This window comes from Anneissia japonica, unplaced genomic scaffold, assembly GCF_011630105.1.
Source record: "Anneissia japonica isolate Jap-2015-1 unplaced genomic scaffold, ASM1163010v1 scaffold287864_len1152817_cov193, whole genome shotgun sequence".
In the NCBI taxonomy this organism is placed as follows: Eukaryota; Metazoa; Echinodermata; class Crinoidea; order Comatulida; family Comatulidae; genus Anneissia; species Anneissia japonica.
In genome coordinates, this window is record NW_022710960.1 from 766,820 (window position 1) to 787,631 (window position 20,812).

Below are 20,812 nucleotides of genomic sequence, written 5' to 3' on the forward strand. Positions count from 1 at the left end.
AAGGTGGCTAGCTGACCAATCTGCCAAGAAGCCTAGCCTAACCTGTTACTTAATACACTACAATAATATAACGCTTTTAAAATTTCATAATTGAACAATTAATACCGGTACCATATACACAGGGACGGTTTTGGCCTGCGTGAGGTGGTGGGAGGGGCGTGGGTGCGTAAATTGTGAATATGGAATTCCTATTTCAATAAAAACTTATTGGTCATTTTTATATTATATCCCACTTCCATCTATATAGTGGAAATAATTTGCCGCCATGGATTGGGGGAGGGGGGATGCGTGTACATCGGTACTCCCCGCACCCAAAAGCATACGGTCATGATATAGAAAGACACTATAAGTAGTAAGAAGCACAGCCAGGAAGCACTAAATATTATAAACGGTTTAAAAAGTTAGGCTTTATATACAGACTTTGGAAAGTACCGTTTTCGATTATAGTCGACGAATGCTAAAGTCGGCGAATGATGTAGTCGGCGAATTCTAAAGTCGCAGAATGATGCAGTCGTCAAATGCTAGAGTCGCCGGATGATAAAGTCGCAGCCAAATGCTTTTTGCGAGAAACGAAAAGCCGCCACCGAATGATAAAGTTGCAGCTAAATGCTATTTGATTTGAACGAAAAGTCGCCTCAGAAGGCACTGTGGGCGTTCCATACTCACACAGTAGATGTGAGATTTCCACCACGTGCTGCTTCGTTCAGATCGGAGAGTGTTGTTCTTCGTTTAGAGTTAGAGTTGTGGTTTTTGTTGTTCATCAGAAAATGTTGCCACATTGTATTTTATTACTTCGGTAATGCGCCTTAATATGTATTTCGAAACAATGTTAATTATCAGAGCACCTATGAATTAGGCTAGGCCTAGTGGTACTGACTGTAGAGAGAGTTAAGCGGACTTCCTAGGTAGGCCTAGGCTCTAGTATAGTAGGCTTGCTAGGTAGGAGGCTAACCATGCCCTCATTACTATTACTTAGTAAAAAAGGCTTGGCTAGGAGGGCCTACCTACCTACCTAGGCCTATACCTCTAGCTAGGCCCCTAGGCCCTATTTTATTCTTTCTGTGCTAATTCCTTTGCTTGTTAGGCCTGCATGGACTCTTACTTTAGTCTTAAAATTTGGCCTACTACTACATACAGGCTAGGCCTAGGCCTATGATATGATTTATTTTACTACTACTATACTTAGGCCCATTAAGCGGCCTAGCTTATATGGCCGCCTTATTTATAAAATGAAATAGGGGGAATATCCTATTACTTACTAACTATATCCTATTCTTTTTTTTTCGTTTTTAGGCTAGGCATAGGCTAGGAGGATAAAACTAGCTGAGCACCTAGGCTAGGCCTGGCCTTGGTGTGGACAAGGAAAGTAGGCCTAGCTTAGACCTATCATATAGAGCTAGGCCCCATACTCTTAAGGTTTTTAATTGCACGGATGATATCTCACAAACCAGCTCAAATTTGTGTGGAAAATCGCTAGGAAAATTAGTGCATAGATTCTTAAATCACCGTGGCTAGAGATACGGCACCGTATTTCTACTTCAATTTGCTAAAAGTACAGTAAATGGCATTACGTCACCATCACCCATTGAAGTGCCAGAATGTGCGTGACGTCATTTTTCAAGACTGGCATTGCATTGCAGATCACCTGCGATGAGCGGTGAAACGAGAACGATGTACAGTTCTGGGAAACTAGAACATCAAAAAGTACAATATTGTTTGACTTGGTACTATCGATAAATAGGCTTATGGTTCCATTTAGTAAAGAGTTTCATTTAGCTAGGCCTATGTATAACTATTATCAAACAAGGACTGATTCCACCAAACTCTTGGCATGCCTCTATCTAGGCATTGCTTAAATTCTTCGCTTGGCGAAAAACCTTAGCAAGCCTGCTCGGCCTTGCTTGGATTCTGCTTTTCACGGCAGCTGCTCTGGTGACATTGATCTAAGTGGCATAGGCCTATATCAGTCATAAACTTAGCCTAACTGTTCCTCCGTCATCATACCATCTGAACTTCATAATCCCTACATCCCAAGTTTTAGTCCAAGAAGTTCGAAATAATACCACGCTTTACAATCCCACCAAAATATTCATACAATTTGAATGCACAAAACTTTTCGTAGGGCTAGACTTCGTCACTGTTATGGTACAGAATCTAGGCCTAGATCGAGAGAATAAGTTTCCCCTTTGTGATTATTACAATTGAGTCAAATTTTTCCAATAATTTTGATGCAGACCTTAATACTGTCATACAAAAATAGGCGTACCACTCAATAATAAAGTCATGTCATTTTATAGCCTTATCAAGCAAGGCATCATCCTCAGAACTTAGGCCAAGCACATGTATACACACACTGCTGCTAGTCTTTAATCTATTTATATGACAACACTTGCAATAAAAAAAATGAATATACTGTAAACAAGAGAATTCATACAGGCCTACTTTTACTATAGTGGAACCATACACCTATTTAAGGATGACAGTAAAGTCAAACAATATTGTACTTTTGATGTTCTAATTTCTCAGTACTGTACAATGATCGTTCTCCTTCCACCGCTCATTGCGGGTGATATGCAATGCCAGTCTTCAAAAAATGATGTTACGCACATTCTGGCATTTCATTGGGTGATGGTGATGTAATGCCATTTACCGTACCTTTAGCAAAACGAAGTAGAAATACAGTACCGTATCTCTAGCCACGGCGTTCTTAAATACTGCATAAATACATAGTAGTTTATAGGGATATTAAGAGATGAAAGCCTAATTTTTGGAAAAATCTGTGCAGAAATCTGCCCTTACAATGGACAAACGGATTTCTAGGCCAAATTTTTTTTCGCAGAGGATATACCACCATACAGTCGGATCTAGGCATAGCCTAGAAGTATTTGATTGGAATAGCAAAAGTTGAGCAACCCTAGCTTAAGGTGGGCGGGGGTAGGGGCCTAGTCCTTCTGACATGTCAGGAACCAGTCGAGTTGTCTTCTTTACAACATGGCCACGCTTTAATATATTTTTTTGCATGGAGGATATTAAAATTTGTGGGGAAAATCACCAGGAAAATATGTGCGCAGAATCATAATTACTGCTTATTTATACATTACATTCATTGTATTTTGAGAGATAAACTATATTTTGCTAATTTTTTTTTGCCAAAAATTGCATGGAAATCGGCCATTATTTTCCGAAATACACTGTCGAAATGCCCTCATGCTTTATTTTATAGTCTGGCAACTCACCCCTTGGAGTCATGACTATTCAGGATATGCCTATTTGCCTGTGATACTTCATGCTTTTTGCTGTTCTTTCATCAGGCCTAGGCGATAAGTTAGACCCTCTGAAAACTGTGATGGAGACCACTCCAACACCCAAGACCCATCGTGAGCGGCAGGCTGGCCCAAAAGCGAAAAAAAAGAAGAAAAAAGAAAAGAAACAAGATGAAAACGTCACAGATGGCCAACGTAACCCTAGGGCTTACGCCTTCCACTCGGCTGCTAACATGGCCAAATCATTCCGAAGGTAACTTTTTAAATTTACTTTATTCAATATCTATACATTTTTACCTCTAAAATGCTTAATTCATTACATATGTGTGGTATCATTACAGTGTAAGTAGGAAAGTTCTTTCTTGCTAAAAACAGGTAATGACAAAAGTAAAAACAGTGTTTAAGTATTGCTATTAAAAGCATAATTTTTCACACTAAGGTTAGAAGAAGTTTCATTTTTTAAAACAACGTATAATAATTAAAACAGGAACATGGACCTGCAGTCGAAGCGTCACCACATACCGTTGGTCGACAGGACACCCCTTGAACCCCCTCCTGTTGTCGTGGCAGTAGTCGGTCCCCCAAAAGTAGGCAAGTCCACGTTAATCAGATGTTTGATCCGCAACTATACAAGACAAAATCTGGTCACAGTTCAAGGACCTGTCACAATTGTGTCTGGTAATATTTTATTTTTATTTATCTTATTTTACTAGAACTAATTGATATAATATAAACGAGCACTCAGTAGAGAACATATCACTGCAAAACCCTGTCTATAAAATATATCACCCAAAATATGTTCCTAATTTCCAACCACCACCCCGACTTACTTCGCTTCGTTAATCTTAAAAACACCATTTTCCGCCCCAATATCCACACCCTACTTTGGATTGTCGCCATAATTTAAACATTTCTTCATTGAAACATGACAAACTATTCTGGAAAGTCCAATGAAAAGCAGTTTAAATGACCCTCGAATTCACACCCAAATTTGGGTCATCATCAAACTTTAAGAATTTCTTCCATTACCAACCAAATGCAATGGTTGTATTTGAAGTCCTTTTTATTGTATTGGATTTGTTCCTCATTTGTGAAACATGTTCTCACACTTGTAGGAAAGAAACGTCGTTTGACATTTATTGAGTGCAATAATGACATGAACAGTATGATCGATCTGGCAAAGATTGCTGATCTGGTAAGTCTAAACTTTCAGCTTAGTTTATTTCACATCATCAAAGTATTTAAAAAAACAAATAAAATTCGCACAAGAAAGGACAAACAAATGCAGTAAAACCTCCATTTTACGTACCCCTTGGTACCAAGGGGTGTTCGTAAATGGAAAAATACGTAAACTAGATCGGGTGTCAGTTTCCAATACCTAGGCCTAGCTATCCCCTGCCATTGAGCGCAGATAGGCTGATTGCGACCACGAACCGACAGTGCAGCTGGGTGGTCTACTAGCTGAATTTACTTTCAATAAAAACCAAATTATTTTAATCGCTGGCATTATTCCACTTAACAAAATATTAATATATAATAAAATAAACAATAGACTGAATCGGTGGCTCGGGTCATGTGACTTATAGTGGGTATTAGGGTTTGTTTACATCTATTGAGATCGCAAGACGACAGTGCATTGAATTTGGCTTCGCCTTGTTGTTAATGCAAGTCACATCATAGATGTTGCAAATGTTGGTTGGAATGTGAGTTATAATTTGGTAAATCACTTAGAAGTGTTCCAAAATTAAATTTTCAAACACTTATCAGTTTGGTTTGGTAAAGGCTCCAATGGATAGTGGGAATATAGCCTGGAATATTTCAAGGAAAGGTATGGTACCTTCACAATGTGCATTGCTCCAGTGAGTTGTCGCTGGCTGATATACTTTTTAGGCCTAGGCCTAAGTCAAGAATATTATTCATGGCCGATGCTATCGCAGCATTATAAAAAAAAAACGAATCTTGCCATTCATTGCAAGAGTATTATTTTACAGTTATTCTAAATCCAAAATTAAATTATAGGATGTTTGTAGTTACTGCCGAGGATAATGATCATCATATGACATAACAAATATTATTACGTACTGGCATTGGAATGTTCCATACCAAATAGGCCTATTATCACCAGTCTGTGGTTTACAATGTTGATGCTTACATTTAGTACCTACTATATGTCACGTGAATAGTAGTAGCTGGAGTCGCCAATTCGGTCTATTACTCTTCCCTTTTGTTGCTTGTGTCTCTTAATTGTTGAGATACATTAACTACTGTTTGTGCTCAAAACAAATAAATGATTTGTTATATTGTTCTTATTACTTTACTATTGAATAATATTATAGCTATTTTTAAAAAAATTAATAAAAAATAATTTTGAAATTAACTTGCTCATTTTGCAGTAACATACAAATTATTAACTTGAGCATAAAAATTATTATTGAATATAAAAATTGTCTACCCTGATTTTTAAACTGCATAATTATAATACAAATAATAAACACTTTGTCACTAAACACTTCCAGTGACTGGAAGTTTTTTTATAATTTTTTACTGTAAAATGATGGTTAAACAATTTTTAAATACACTAATTTCTATGTTCAATTTAATAATTTTTATGTTGCTTCAAAATTGGCAAGGTAATTTTTTTTTTAATTTTTATGATTTTTTTTTTGTATTTTGCATGTGATAATACATCTTTAAGATACTGCTGTCCAGCATTTCAATTTTTACATACAATATATTTTATACTGTTATTGTTATTGTAAATGTTGGTCAAGTAAATGAAATGAAAAAATACTGTATTATCTGAACTTTTATAGGTACTGTTATTGGTTGATGCCAGTTTTGGATTTGAGATGGAGGTGTTTGAGTTTCTAAACATTGTTCAGATTCATGGTTTCCCCAAAATTATGGGAGTTTTGACTCATCTGGACCAACTGAAAAACAATAAAACTCTGAAGAAAACAAAGAAAAGGTTAAAGAACAGATTTTGGACAGAAATCTACCAAGTATGTACAGGTCTGCCACTTTTCATCATCTTCATTAGAGTACAAAATAACGCTAGGGTGTAGAGGGGAGATGCAAGTGAAACAAATTGGGATTTCAATATTCATCGTGTTATTATGTACTCTTGGGAGAGGGAGGGCTGCAGAAAGTATATGTTCCAATGATGCTGTACTGTTAAGTTTTTTAATTGTGCGGATGTTACCTCAAAAACCAGCTCAAATTTGCTTGGAAAAATAGCTATTAAAATAGGTGCACAGAATCTTAATTACTGCATAATAAATTGTTTATATATTAAGATTAGGTCAAAGCCTAAATTTTAGCAAAATCTGCACGGAAATCGGCCCTTATTTTTCCAAATGTGTGGACATATTTCTAGGCCAAATTTTTGCAAGGAAGATATATTCTGGCAGCAATGGATTTGAACCGGGAGAACCAAAATTTGTAGGAATTTCCACGTTTCAGAACACATACAGTAGCTACCACCAGTTCAGCCGGACTGAGATAAGCTTACCTCTCTAGGCCTATTGATAATGATTAATTAAAGATAGGATATTGGGAATTCTCTGAACTTGCAGCTTTTGTCAGCCATTCAACATATAATGTTTAAACATTATTATATATTCTAATTATGCTATTATTTACTGTTGGTTTTATTTTTTTTAACAATAACTTTCTATTGCTTAATAGATTCTCCTACCATTTAATTTTTTTTAAATAAATGGATAAATTGCAATATGTATTATATTATACTGTGTTGTGTGCTTTGTTGGCAGGGTGCCAAGTTATTCTATTTGTCAGGAATGGTTTACAGTGACTATCAGCAGCGCGAGATTCATAATCTTGGTAGATTCATCTCGGTTATGAAGTTCCGACCTCTGGTCTGGAGGTCAACCCATCCATATATCCTAGCAGACAGGTAGGCATTTAAATTTCTTCAGCCCCTCTGAAAAGGCAGTCTTCTATTGGAAAGCTTTCTATTTGCAGTTTCAGGATCCTAAGCACTTTTAAGGACGTCCTCCATTAGGCGAATTTATTCGCGCGAATCGAAAATGTTTACCTATACGCATGCGTAATTGAGAATCTTTTGATGAAAATTAAACTGCGCATGCATATAGGCGAACATTTTCAATTCGTGCAAATAAATTCGCCTACTGGAAAACCATCTTTAGTAACTAAAAAATTAGCCAAAGAAGAATAACTGGTGACTATCAGCTTCACTGGGCTGAACTGCTCACTAGCATGGATGAATTCATCCATTCGTTCATAGAGCATAATATAGTTATGAAATATTAGTTGGTAAGGTAACTCACCTGTCCCAGTTGAATAATTTGGGAATATGGGCCAGGCCGCTGAAGTCACCCTCTATATATGTTGAGAGTCAGCTACTGTCTATTGATTCACCAATTACATCTAGTTTGTTTGAGTTGTCTGTCTCTCTCAGGATGGAAGACCTCACGGACCCCGAGGAAGTACGACAAGATCCAAAATGCGATCGGACTGTTAGTTTCTATGGTTATGTGAGAGGGACACCGTTGAAGAGTGGAAGCAACATCCATATAGCAGGTATGGATATATATAGAAGATGAGGATTATTAAGTGTGTGAAGATGTATTAGTGAATTATATCTAAAATATTAATGGTAATAGAAATTTGTATTAGATTAGAAATTTCTGTAGTCAAAATCGGATCAGATTAGAAATTTCAAAACCTGAATTTTTAATCTAACAGGAAATATAGGTTTTTGAATTATTTCAAATATTGACCTTTGACAGGTTGTGGTGATTTCCACCTGAAGGACGTCAGTTACTTGGCTGACCCTTGCCCTTTACCCGACAAGGAGAAGAAGCGATCACTTAATCAAAAGGAGCGTCTGATCTACGCTCCTCAGTCGGGAGTTGGTGGAATTGTCTATGACAAGGATGTTGTTTACATAGACCTTGGCAACAAGGCCCCACACAGCCAAGTACAGCAGGTAAAAAAAGAAACTGTAAAAGTACATAAAGTTTAATAAAAAAAAATTACTCTCCAATCAGTGATGATACAATGAACTCTGAGAATATAAATGCATTCTATGAAGTTTTATTTCCCTATTAGCCTGAGATTGGAAATAAAAATAACCAAAAGTTGAGGTATTGTATGCCTTCCACCTAATATTTTAGGGTTCTTACTGTTATTTTTATATTTCTTAGGATGAAGAGCGTCCATCGAATGAGATGGTTTCAAACCTTATTGGTACGCAGCAAACTATTGATGCTAAAATGGCCCTTAGCAAATTGGCATACTTCCCACAGTCTACTCCTATTGCATCAGAAGCAGTTCCAAAAGATCAGCCAGTCAGAATGCCAGAAGAGGAATTGGTGTATACAGGTGGCAGAGTGAGGAGAAGGGCAGTATTTGGCGATGTTGGAGAAGCCGGTGAAGACTCTGGTAATGAAACAGAAGATGATGAGGTTTGTGATTTTTAACTTTTTTTATACTATCACATATACTTCTTTAGTGTTCACCAAACACCAAAACATAACCAAATGAAAAAGAAATGGAGAAGTTGACAAATTATATATGAATTATTTAGAATCCAAGTTTTTTACAAACACAAATGTAAAAGAATGCAACATTTTTGGTTGATGACTTTTTACCTTTAATTTTAGGAAGAAAGTGGTTCAGATTTGGAAAATGATTCAGCAGACGATTTAGAAAGAGAGGAAGATAAATCCAACCAATTAGATGCATTAACTCCATCAACAAAAAAATCTAAAAGGCCAAAAGTGGTAAGTTCTCTGAAGAACTATTATGTATAGCCACCCTTATGTATGTATTTTGTATATTATATAGTATATATTTTTAAAATTTATAGTTAAAAAATGTATAGATTTTAATCTATTTTTGCAATTTGAATTTTAATCACTTATACAGCAATCATTGACATTATTCAGACATAACATACACGACAGTGTTCTCCCCAGGATGAGGGTCAAGCATCATGGTCCGTTCCCCTACCCCCCCCCCCCCCCCCCCTATGGTTGTTGAGAATTTTTTAAAATAATGACCTAGATTCCCGGAAATAGCACTCTCAGACATCAAAAATGCTTTTTAAGATTTTTGAAATGATTATAGATTTCCATTTTTTAACAAATTTCCATTTTTTAACAAATTTTTTTGTGAAATTAGTGACCATACTGTACTACTATTATAGCCTAGCCAGAATTGCAACAGGATGGCAATTTTGGGCCAAACCTAGTTTAGGCCTAGGCCTAAATTTTAGCTTCAAACTGCTTGGCAAGTCAAAACTTGGGACTAAAACAGGCCACTACTAGTATCATAGAAGAACGTATATTTTACGTACATGTCAAAACAAGGAAATTGGTCTTCGTAAAAACAGATTTGTTTGTACAATATTCATTTTAATAGGCATAGGCCTACGTACTATTGTGTGTGAATCGTCACATCTTTCTTGTCTACCTATTCATTTGGTAGGCTAACCACTTAGTAGCTAGGACTAGCACTGGGCAGGCCAGGCCTATTCCTAGCTATAGCTAAAAAAAACATCGGCCACGTAGTCTGCCTAGATTGACTAACATTTATCTGAACCTGTCTTTATTGTAAAGTAGTATTATCATATTAAAAACTTTGTTTATTATCAAAACAACAACCAAATTCAACATAGAGCTTATTGCCTAATTGTTTAAACACAAACACGATCGCGCTGTGGCTTCGCTGTCAAGAAGTACATGTGGTACCGTGACGCTTCAACGGCCTGTGGAGAACACTGCACGACTTTTCCTTAATATTTGTATAGGTGAACAAAAACAAGATTTAAAATTAGGGCATTTGTGTGTGGTCATTCATGATCCCTCAGACACTATGCCTGCTTACAAGATGACTAACCAGTCAATGATGACACAATGAACATTGAGATTGATTTTTCAATTTATGAATGTTTTTCCCTATTAGCCTGAGACTGGTTTTTAAAAATGTTTCTATAAAAGTTAGAGGCAAAGATAGGAAATTAACCTGTGACCTTTAATATCAGTGAGTATCATAGCTGCTGAATAGAGGCACTCAGTAGTCGCATCCTTCTACAACAGGGGCTGATTTGGAGCATCCCGTAAACCTCTGTGCATATTATCAAAGTTTATTTGACAAAAACCTGTTGTATGCCCATATATAGTAATGATGTGCATATAATATTATATGGTCCTGGTATGATGTCATCGCGACCATATTTAAGCATGTAGATTCATTGATGGTGCACGTGAGCCACTGTTTTTGTGTCTTTATTTGTGAAAACTTGGTTCTACCAACCAATCCATGAGCAGGCAGTGTGTCGAAACAGCAATGATGTTGTTGAGGCTAGATGTTGCGCTGCCCTGGCTTTACCACTCTGTCACTCATCTCTCCCAAGCATAACAGTAATTTAATACAAGTTAACAGTTATTTTAAAGCTTTTGAAGCATTTTGCATATTCTTGGATTGTTCTCAAATGATAAAATATTAAAAAAGCATTAAATTTCCATTATGTTTTTGTTTCATAGGATATGGAAGAATTGATATTTGCAGATAGTGCTGAGGAGGACTTAGACGGTAACAATGCAGTTAATCTACGGCAATCTCAAAGGAACCAGAAGAAGAGAGAAGATGATGAGAACCCTGGTTTACCTGAGGACTCAGATGAAGATGGCTCCGAAGAGAGTGATATGGAGCAGCAGTTGGAAAAAGAAAAAAATAAACGAAAAAGAAAATTAGATAAAGAGATAAGTGAAAGGACAGTTAGTGGAGGAAAGGTTAAGAAGACTACACGAAAAAGTGAATTAAAGAAATCAATTAAAGAAAAGTCCTTGGAAAGGAAACTTCCCAAAAAATATAAAATGCAAGAGGTGCATGTTTCCAGAAAAGATGTCGATGAAGATAGCGCACATAAAGATACTGAAGAAAAGGATGAAGATAGCGATGATAAAGATATTGAAGAGGAGATAATGGGGGACGAAGAAGAGGAGGATGAAAGCTGTATTTCAGATTCTGATGGTGCAGAGTTTGGCAACAGTAGGTCCTGTTTGTTTTATTGAATACTATTTTTTTGTGGTATATCGTCAATTGTTGGATATTAATGGTTCTCTGTCTGTTTTGTAGATCACCTGCGTTGGAAAGATGGCATGGTCCAGCGAGCAGCTGATGCTTTCGTGCAGCGACAGAAGGACACCCCCAACCTGAGGAAGCTTGTGTATGGTCTTGGTAAGATTTCTTAATTTAATCCTTAGCACCACTGGTATTCAGGTACCGTGTTTACACCGGACTAACACTTGGTGTCATATTTTATAGCTTATCTTATACCTAGTGGTTGGTATCTTACCGTATTGTCTTGCGTATGCACAATCCATCACTTACTCCACCCTCTAGTGTACAAAGTGTTGTTTTCAGTCAATGAGGACAAATATCAGTAAACCTGAGATTGTGTGTTGACACCAATCAATGGAGCTCATCTCGTTAACCTGAGACTGATTAATTCCACTACTAATTCATTCATTCATTCATTTATTCGATCAATAATCAACAGACTGTACATACATAAAATTCAAATAGGAACAAGGAAAAAATTGATTTGAAATGGTTAAAAAATGGTAGTACTGTAATAGTAATTATTAAGATAATTACAATTAACTTTACAAAATGTTACTGAGAAAACTTTACGAAAGCTAAAATCTTGATAAAATTGTTTTGAAGGACTTTTAAACCGTTAAAATTTAAGAATTGAATTAACCAGATAAAATTCATCACAAGAAATTTACAAAAAATAAGACATGAAGAGTGTTGTTTATGATCAGGATAGCCAAAAAAGAATCAGTTACATAGATTTATTTCCATTGGGTCCTAAACAAATTAATGTACATTATGTCCAGTTTTCCTAGAAATAATAAAAGGTCATACAGTGCATTCCTTTTGAATAAATACCACAATTTTATTCTGCCCTTGAAATTGAACTGAGTTTATGACTGCCCTGGGAATTTCAGTGTCACACAGCTCTGGGGTTGTGACTTAGGAACACAATGTCACACAGCTCTGGAGGTTGTAATTTAGGCCTAAAAAAATATTATGTTGGCGTTACAGGCCACAAAAAATAGGGTGGGGTAGGTAGGGATTTTTTAACTGACACAATATTCAGCAAAGACCTTGAAATCTATAAAATCAATTAAATAAGCATTTAAAACCCCCAATTGTCATATTTTTTGCCCTTGGACCACTTTTGAAACATTTTGAGTGACGCCCGACCACGCTCACTTTGCTCACGTAAACTTGTATCGTATTAAATAAAAATGTATAGGGTCGGCCAATTTTGTAGGGTTGGTTGGGTTACGCCAACATAACATTTTTTTTTAGGCCTTATGAACAACATCTTTATAAGTTGTACTGTGGCAAAAACAATCAGTCTTATTGGTTCCTGCTGGTATACAGTATGTTAATCATTAACACCACAAATATACTTCCAGATGAGAATGAACTTGAATCGGATGAGGAGGAGGAACTTGGTGGATTGTTTAAGATTTCAGGGAAGTCAAATGAGAAGAAACAAAAACAAGGAAATAATGATAAGGATAGTTCAGCTTTCCCACTGGAAGTTTTAAGGGACTGGACAACAGATGAAGTAAGAATAGATTAAATAACTTAAATTGCATACTAGATACATAAATTACATACTTTTTAGAAAATACTGTTTTTCTAAAATGTATTGATGGATGGTTTTATTTAGTGTAAACACCAAGGATAACCCACCAAAGTCTGAAAAAGACTTATTTCCAGTGGGTCCTTCTGGTGGTGATTAAGCAGTACACTGGGAGAAAATCCTCCACTCTTTTCCAAAGAGTGTACTGCGTTCTTTAATGTGCACATGCGCTATAATGCACACAGGACCAATGGCTTAATTTTAATGGGGTGGGATTTACGTAGCTCTTTATACCGAAGTCTCAAAGCGCTAGAGGTGTGGACTAGCTCGAACAGTAACTTTCTACTCCCCGAAGGGTCTCTTTGTGTCTGACCAATCCGGTAAACCGGTACCAGCTATTCCCGGCTGTCCACAACAGGGGATGTATGAACCAGTACACCTGGGTAACCCCCTACTCGTCTCGAAAGATATACTGGGTTCTTTATAGTGCACACGAGCCATTGTGTACACTTGGTTTATAGTCACTATCCGAGAAGACTTGTTCTACCACCAGAGCACCATGTTATGGCTGTTTGCTGAAAGCACCCTGCCTTAACCGCTCGGCCACCCAACTCTCATCCAAAAGACGATACGCTACCGTAACTTGCATTGTAGCCCTCTACCGATGAGAATTGAACCGGGGCCAAGATATATCCATGGCGCTAACACCATGGCAACCACCAGTTTAGCTGACTGAGTTAGGCTGCTCTTTTATATTGTTCCTTAGTTCAGAATAATTGAATATATTAAATATGATAATATTTTTCAATTGCATTTTTAGTAACTTATTTATGTTTTTATACATTATTATATTTCATTATCTTTGAAAATCTTCACTTCATTTTTTTAGATGAAAGAACTGATTGTAGATTGCTTTGTGACTGGAAAGTGGTCTAATGATGAAGATGCCAAGACTTTGCTTGATCAAGATGGTAAGTTAGAAAAATGCATACGGAAATGCTGATTCATATTGCACTAAAGTTTTCGCCCCCTTCAAGTTATACTGTTCTGCAGGGTAAATAGATTATTTTTCCTTCTAAAAAACTGCTTTCATAGCAAATTTCACGGGTCTGATTTTCAGCATTATAATATTAAATTTAAGTTTGTAAGGAGTGTTTGCTGAAAGCGCTCTTCTGTTATTTTCCAAGATTGATAATATTTGTCCCGATTGGTTTCTCCATTTTTAGTTCCTATGCATGTAATGCAATAGGAACTATTGTAATCACTCTGTCACATTTCTTTTGTTTTAAATCTATGGCAGCCATCTTGGATGGTACCCACACAGTTCTGCGTATTTCTAACATCGAATACATTGCGGTTAGCGCTCTAGTATTCTTATTATTATCTCTATGGAGTAGTCGTATGAAGGTACCATATCCCCTGTCTCTTATACACATCTAGATGTGTATAAGAGACAGGCAGTACACTGGGAGAAAATCCTCCACTCTTTTCCAAAGAGTGTACTGCGTTCTTTAATGTGCACATGCACTATATTGCACACAGGACCAATGGCTTAATTTTAATGGGGTTGGATTTACGTAACTCTTTATACCGAAGTCTCCAAGCGCTTGAGGCGTGGACTAGCTCGAACAGTAACTTTCTTCTCCCCTGAGGGTCTCTTTGTGTCTGACCTTCCCGGTAAACCGGTACCAGCTATTCCCGGCTGTCCACAACAGGGGATGTATGAACCAGTACACCTGGGTAACCCCCTACTTGTCTCGAAAGATATACTGGGTTCTTTATAGTGCACATGAGCCATTGTGTACACTTGGTTTATAATCACTATCCGAGAAGACTTGTTCTACCACCAGAACACCATGTTATGGCTGTTTGCTGAAAGCACCCTGCCTTAACCGCTCGGCCACCCAACTCTCATCCAAAAGACGATGCGCTACCTTAACTTTAATTGTAGCCCTCTACCGATGAGAATTGAACCGGGGACCAAGATATATCCATGGCGCTAACACCATGGCAACCACCCGTTTAGCTGACTGAGTTAGGCTGCTCTTTTATATTGTTCCTTAGTTCAGAATAATTGAATAATTTTCAATTGCATTTTTAGTAACTTGTTTCTGTTTTTATACATTATTATATTTCATTATCTTTGAAAATCTACACTTCATTTTTTTAGATGAAAGAACTGATTGTAGATTGCTTTGTGACTGGAAAGTGGTCTAATGATGAAGATGCCAAGACTTTGCTTGATCAAGATGGTAAGTTAGAAAAACGCATACGGAAATGCTGATTCATATTGCACTAAAATTTTCGCCCCCTTCAAGTTATACTGTACTGCAGGGTAAATAGATTATTTTTCCTTCTAAAAAACTGCTTTCATAGCAAATTTCACGTGTCTGATTTTCAGCATTATAATATTAAATTTAAGTTTGTAAGGAGTGTTTGCTTAAAGCGCTCTTCTGTTATTTTCAAGATTGATAATATTTGTCCCGATTGGTTTCTCTATTTTTTCATTTGAGCTGGGCCCAACTTGTTCCTTACCTGAGACCAACGTCGTCGTCTCGCAGTGCGCGGTAGCAGAACTAAAGGCTCATTCTGAGGTGGAAGCTACCAGGAGCCCACTCATTTTTTGCCTATATTATATCTAATTCATATCTGTAATTCAAAATTAACATTATCTTTGCTTTCATTTAGATGATCTTTATGGGGACTTTGAGGATTTAGAGACAGGCTTTATGCACAAGGGAAAAACAACTGACACCAAAGATGATGAAGATGATGATCGTGGTAGTGAAAGTGATGGTGATTCAGATGAGGAAGAAAAAGATGATAATCAAGAAATTCAAAAGAAAGATATGACAAAGAAGGAAAAGTTTCTAGAGAAGAAAAGGAAACTAAAGGAAGTGTTTGATGCTGCGTATGATAATGCTGATGGCGGGTCAACGTACTATGATGACCTCAAACAGCAGATGAACCAGCAAGCTGAGGTATGACCTCTACCCTCAGATTTGTTAGGCTCGCATACAAATTTCATCCCTCAATAATTCATGCATTATGAAAATAACTCATTATTTTATTTATTTAGGCACACAATACATTTGCCAAGGATTGTCAATAGCGAATGTATCACTTTCCTACTTGTAGGTGACAATCCCTTACACAAGACAAGCATACACACACGATGCTTTACACAAACTAAATCTCAATATGAGATTTAGGGAGTGGAGTTCGTGAGAAAAAATCCTGCAACAATGAATTGAACCCAAGACCCTGGGATTGGAAGGCAAGCATCTTAACCACCAAGCTATTCAACTCCACTCCCAAGCTATTCAACTCCATTATGCTCTGAATCATGCAGCATTTCATCTCATTTGGATGATTATATACATAATGGATTTTGCATTTATTATTTTTCGTAGCTTAATCGTAAAGAATTTGAGGATATGGATGATGATGTGAGAACTCAGTACGAAGGCTTCCGTCCCGGGATGTACGTAAGATTGGAGGTAAGTTAGTACAAGATGAGGGTATCATCAAGAATTACCAAATTATGACCAAACATTATGTAACATAGGTATCTGAATAACAACAATGAAATTCAAGATTTTTATTTACAACTTTCTTTTTCTTCAGGTTGCTAATATGCCTTTTGAGTTTGTAAAGAACTTTGATCCTGAATACCCAATGGTAATTGGAGGGCTACTGAGCAGCGAGGAGAATATTGGCTATGTTCAGGTATGAATGAGTTTTGAACTTTGACATTGTATTACCAGCCTCTAAAGCTGGGGCACTTACTGTGCTTGAGTGATGCAACACCGTCTGCTGATTGTCAGTGGCAGTGTGAATGGATTGAAAACAATTAGTTGTGCATGTGTCGTGGTGTTGCCTTCTCCATAGATCACATCAGCCGACGACTGTCGGGGAAAGTAAGTGCCCAGCTAAGGGCTACCCTCATCAAATACATTGATGATTGATAAACACCCAAGTCTGTCGATGATGTTTTAATAAAAGTTGATAGGACTGAAGATGTCAGTAATTGATGTGTGGACATCCTTACTCAGCTGAGATAGACATGTAAATATTTCGGGAGGAAGAATATATTTAGAGTTAAGCCGGGCACTTACTGCGCAGTACAACCGTCGCTCGACAAATCCAATTCCACTCTCTTTGAATGCTAGACTGAGACTCCGTCTGAAGATTGTCGATGGTCTTCTGAAGAGATCATAATTAAAAATGATCGTTGCGCACGCGTCATCAAGTTGCGTTCTTCATAGAATCGTGTCGGCCGCCGACCGTTGGGCATAGAGAGTGCCTGGCTTTAGAGTGCAGTCATTGCTTAGTGTATACCTCCACCCTGTGCCAGAATACTGAATGATAAATGCAGGGTGTTTATGATCGATTCCAATGTTTTTTTTTTATGCAACTTTTTTAGATCAATGTACCAACAGTGATGATTAACTCCTTGGTGGAGATAAAAATGTGCACAACCGTAGTGATTAAATTAGCACGACTATATCCATGGAACAGAAGAGGCTACTTGTACACTGTGTATCCACAATGACCACGGAAAAGAGCATTTTGTTACAAAAGGAAAGCTTTATAAATGACCATAAAATGTATGATTCAAATAATGTTTTATTTATTTAGTGAATGAATGCCTAATATTTGTTATTTATCTTTGGTAAGGACTGTTTGTTTATTCTCAACTTCTTAACAGATGCGAATAAAAAAACATCGTTGGTACTCCAAGATACTGAAGACTCGTGATCCGTTGATCTTCTCACTGGGATGGCGTCGTTTCCAGACAATCCCGCTCTTCTCAATTGAAGACCATAATGGCCGCCGTCGTCTGCTGAAGTACACTCCGGAGCACATGCACTGCATGGCAACCATTTGGGGTATGTTGGCCAGTATTTGATGCCCAATATCTGTGATGTCATTAGCACTATAAAAGTAGCAGATTAAAACTTTTAGAATATTCTCCAGTTATAACAGTACATACGGAACCACCTCATTTATGGAGCAGCAACACAGTTATATACATATATAAGAATAAGTGTATTTTGGCAGTGCTGCTGCTTTATTTTCATAATTAAAGGACGAGACAAGTGTAGCTGCCGAGCTATAAGGCAGAGGTGATGCTAACTACAGCCTAGCCCAGCATATGGTTGGTTGGTAGAAGTAAGTCTTCTCAGGCAAGGAATTAAAATGGAGGTCCAGTGTACACATCTGGCTTGTGTGCACTTTAAGGAACTCATTGCATCTTCTGGAAGATTAGGGGATCACGCTGATGTATGTTCATTTCAGCCCCTGTCATTGTGGAGTGGTGTGAATATGTAGCTAATATAAGAATCCTCTTCACAGCAACTTAGGTAGTCATAGATTACTCCTACACGCAATTTGGCACAATGACGCTGCAAGTTATGAGTTATTCTTCTACCTTTACTGTTTAAACTTCAATTGTTCCTATAATGTTATATTTTTGCATATAACATCATAAAGCATGTTTGTCACTAATGTATGAATCCTTCTTCAGGGCCAATTACACCCCAAGGAACTGGTTTCCTGGCCGTACAAACTGTTGCTGGTAGAATGGTAAGTTGCATAAGCTGCCGACATTTGTCAAAGTTTGTAGTATTTTTCTTCTAAGAAGACCTGGTTTTGAAATGTATGATAAGTATTTAATAGCAGTCAGTGATGTGCAATAAAAAAAGTTGATAGGACTGAAGATGTCAAATTTACTCCATGTGGACATCCTTACTCAACTGAGACTGCTCGATCAAACATTCTAACAGCCCCCAACATCATCCCTTTCAACTATTAACACATTGACATTATAATCTAGGATATAGCATTACTAAACCATTGACATAATGTGTCACAGCCATTCACAGGTTAGATAAGTCAGTATTTTACATTTCAGCAGGTATAACATTATGACATGTACCTGCCAATTCATTCTTACTTCTTAACTCTTCAAAATTCTCAATGTATCTTCACCGCAGAATTTTCGTTTTTGTCCCTAAGGCTGGGTTCCGGATTGCAGCAACGGGTGCTGTGACTGACCTTGACAAATCTTTACACATTGTGAAGAAGTTGAAGCTGATTGGTACTCCAATTAAGATTCACAAAAACACAGCCTTCATCAAGGTAAGAAATTACCCACCAAAGGATTTTGGAAGTGTGATCTCCATTGAATATCTCCTTAGAGAATTTTCATTCTCTTGTGCCAGATTGTCACAACATTTTTTTAATTCTTTTCGTTTTTTAAGCGCATAGAAGCTTATAGTATTTTGCGCCATACAAGTGTCATTTACTGTCATTATTATTACACCATGGATTTTTGTTGTAGTTTGCAAATGATTGCAAACAATCAATGAGTCCAGTCAATGAGGACAAAATTGAAACCCCTAGAATGGTAAAGACATTCAGTGAGGGTCATCTCGTTAACCTGAGACTGGAAAGGAAAGAGTGGTGTAAAGTTTCCCCACTTGACACAACACAAATTATAGGTCATAGGGCAGGTGTTGCCTAACTTGACCAGACATTTACAGGTCATGTTGCGAAGCCACACTCACATCGGAGTATGGAGTAACATTCCACATGATATGCAAAGATGTACAAATGTCATAAACTAAAGAAACATGATGCGCCACCAATAACCGAATAAAGCAAAAAAAAAAAAAAAAAACAGCAAAAACAAATTTTCGTCTATATTGTTTACTTGTCACTGCTAAGCAGATATCACCTAAGTCGGATGAGTTCTTAAATGATGAATTATTAACTATTTTACACTTACTGTTCATATTTAGGGGATGTTTAACACAGTCTTGGAAGTTGCAAGGTTTGAGGGCGCTACAATTAAGACTGTTAGCGGTATTAGAGGTCAGATCAAAAAAGCCATCAAGACACCAGAGGGCGCCTTTCGTGCATCATTTGAAGATAAGATCCTGAAGAGTGGTAGGCTGTTTTTAGATTTTAAGTTCACATCCTAAGAGATATTGCCCTCAGAGCAAAGACACGATTTCACGTCCAAACACAGCACTGTTGAATGCGAACTTGTTGGTGTAATCTCTTGCCGTGGCAGTTCACAGAAGACCCTAAAACATGATCTAAAAATATACCATTTCGGCTGTTGAGAATGGTACTCATTACAGTGCCAACCTTTATGTTAGTTTTACCACATAGGTGGGCAAAATTGAGGTCTGCAAGCCACATGCGACCAGACATCAATTTTGTTGCAGTCAGCGACAGTCCTATATGTACGGCCCACATACCTTCTTTGGCTAGAAAACCCTTGATTCTATGGCCCGAAAATGGTAGTCTAAAAAATAATACATTAATATTAAAACTGAGATTAAAGGCAGTGCATGAAGGTTTTTTTGAAATGTCATTTTTGGTATTTTAATCCACTTATTATAAATGATTTGCTGCCAAGGTACCCATCCCCCAGCCTACACTCATAGTATTGAACATTACTTTTATTAACCATATTTAACTATAGGTATTTATCCAGCGAAGCTATACAATCGGTAACATTTATTTACAGTATTAATCTTTTACCTACAGACATTGTTTTTCTTCGTGGTTGGATTCCAGTTTTTATGCCAAAGTTTTACAACCCGATGCAGACACTGCTATTACCGAAGGGCGAGAAGGACAACTGGACGGGAATGAGGACTGTTGGCCAGTTAAGAATGGACAACAGCATACCAGTACCGGTTAATAAAGACTCGCTATACAAAGTAAGATTTGTTAAATTTTTTATTAACTTTAAAATTATCTTTTAGAAAGCTGACAACATGATGAAATTTTTTTTTTATTATATTGCCAAATTGTTTTTTTTTTTTTTTTTTAATTACATATAGATAGATTAATTACTACTGTACAGAACAGTTTA

General features: G+C 37.1%; 1 protein-coding gene across 2 annotated transcripts in view; it reads left to right on the forward strand.

Annotated features, from left to right (window-relative positions):
• The first annotated feature begins 591 nt into the window (after positions 1–591).
• Positions 592–20,812, forward strand: part of LOC117107164 (ribosome biogenesis protein BMS1 homolog) — a 22,972-nt gene continuing 2,751 nt past the window's right edge. Inside the window, exons 1-22 of one of the 2 annotated variants that reach the window (XM_033248752.1) lie at positions 592–796; positions 3,312–3,516; positions 3,751–3,941; positions 4,379–4,458; positions 6,077–6,265; positions 7,037–7,179; positions 7,705–7,826; positions 8,036–8,235; positions 8,453–8,713; positions 8,912–9,031; positions 10,796–11,303; positions 11,391–11,492; positions 12,746–12,900; positions 13,808–13,889; positions 15,607–15,899; positions 16,332–16,418; positions 16,546–16,647; positions 17,630–17,810; positions 18,449–18,507; positions 18,940–19,062; positions 19,725–19,872; positions 20,482–20,657. In XM_033248752.1, the coding sequence (XP_033104643.1) occupies positions 607–796; positions 3,312–3,516; positions 3,751–3,941; positions 4,379–4,458; positions 6,077–6,265; positions 7,037–7,179; positions 7,705–7,826; positions 8,036–8,235; positions 8,453–8,713; positions 8,912–9,031; positions 10,796–11,303; positions 11,391–11,492; positions 12,746–12,900; positions 13,808–13,889; positions 15,607–15,899; positions 16,332–16,418; positions 16,546–16,647; positions 17,630–17,810; positions 18,449–18,507; positions 18,940–19,062; positions 19,725–19,872; positions 20,482–20,657 (3,717 nt within the window). In that variant the 5' untranslated portion in view covers positions 592–606. Of the gene's footprint in view, positions 797–3,311; positions 3,517–3,750; positions 3,942–4,378; positions 4,459–6,076; positions 6,266–7,036; positions 7,180–7,704; positions 7,827–8,035; positions 8,236–8,452; positions 8,714–8,911; positions 9,032–10,795; positions 11,304–11,390; positions 11,493–12,745; positions 12,901–13,807; positions 13,890–15,088; positions 15,171–15,606; positions 15,900–16,331; positions 16,419–16,545; positions 16,648–17,629; positions 17,811–18,448; positions 18,508–18,939; positions 19,063–19,724; positions 19,873–20,481; positions 20,658–20,812 lie in introns of both variants that reach the window. The other variant, XM_033248753.1, reaches the window with a different exon arrangement.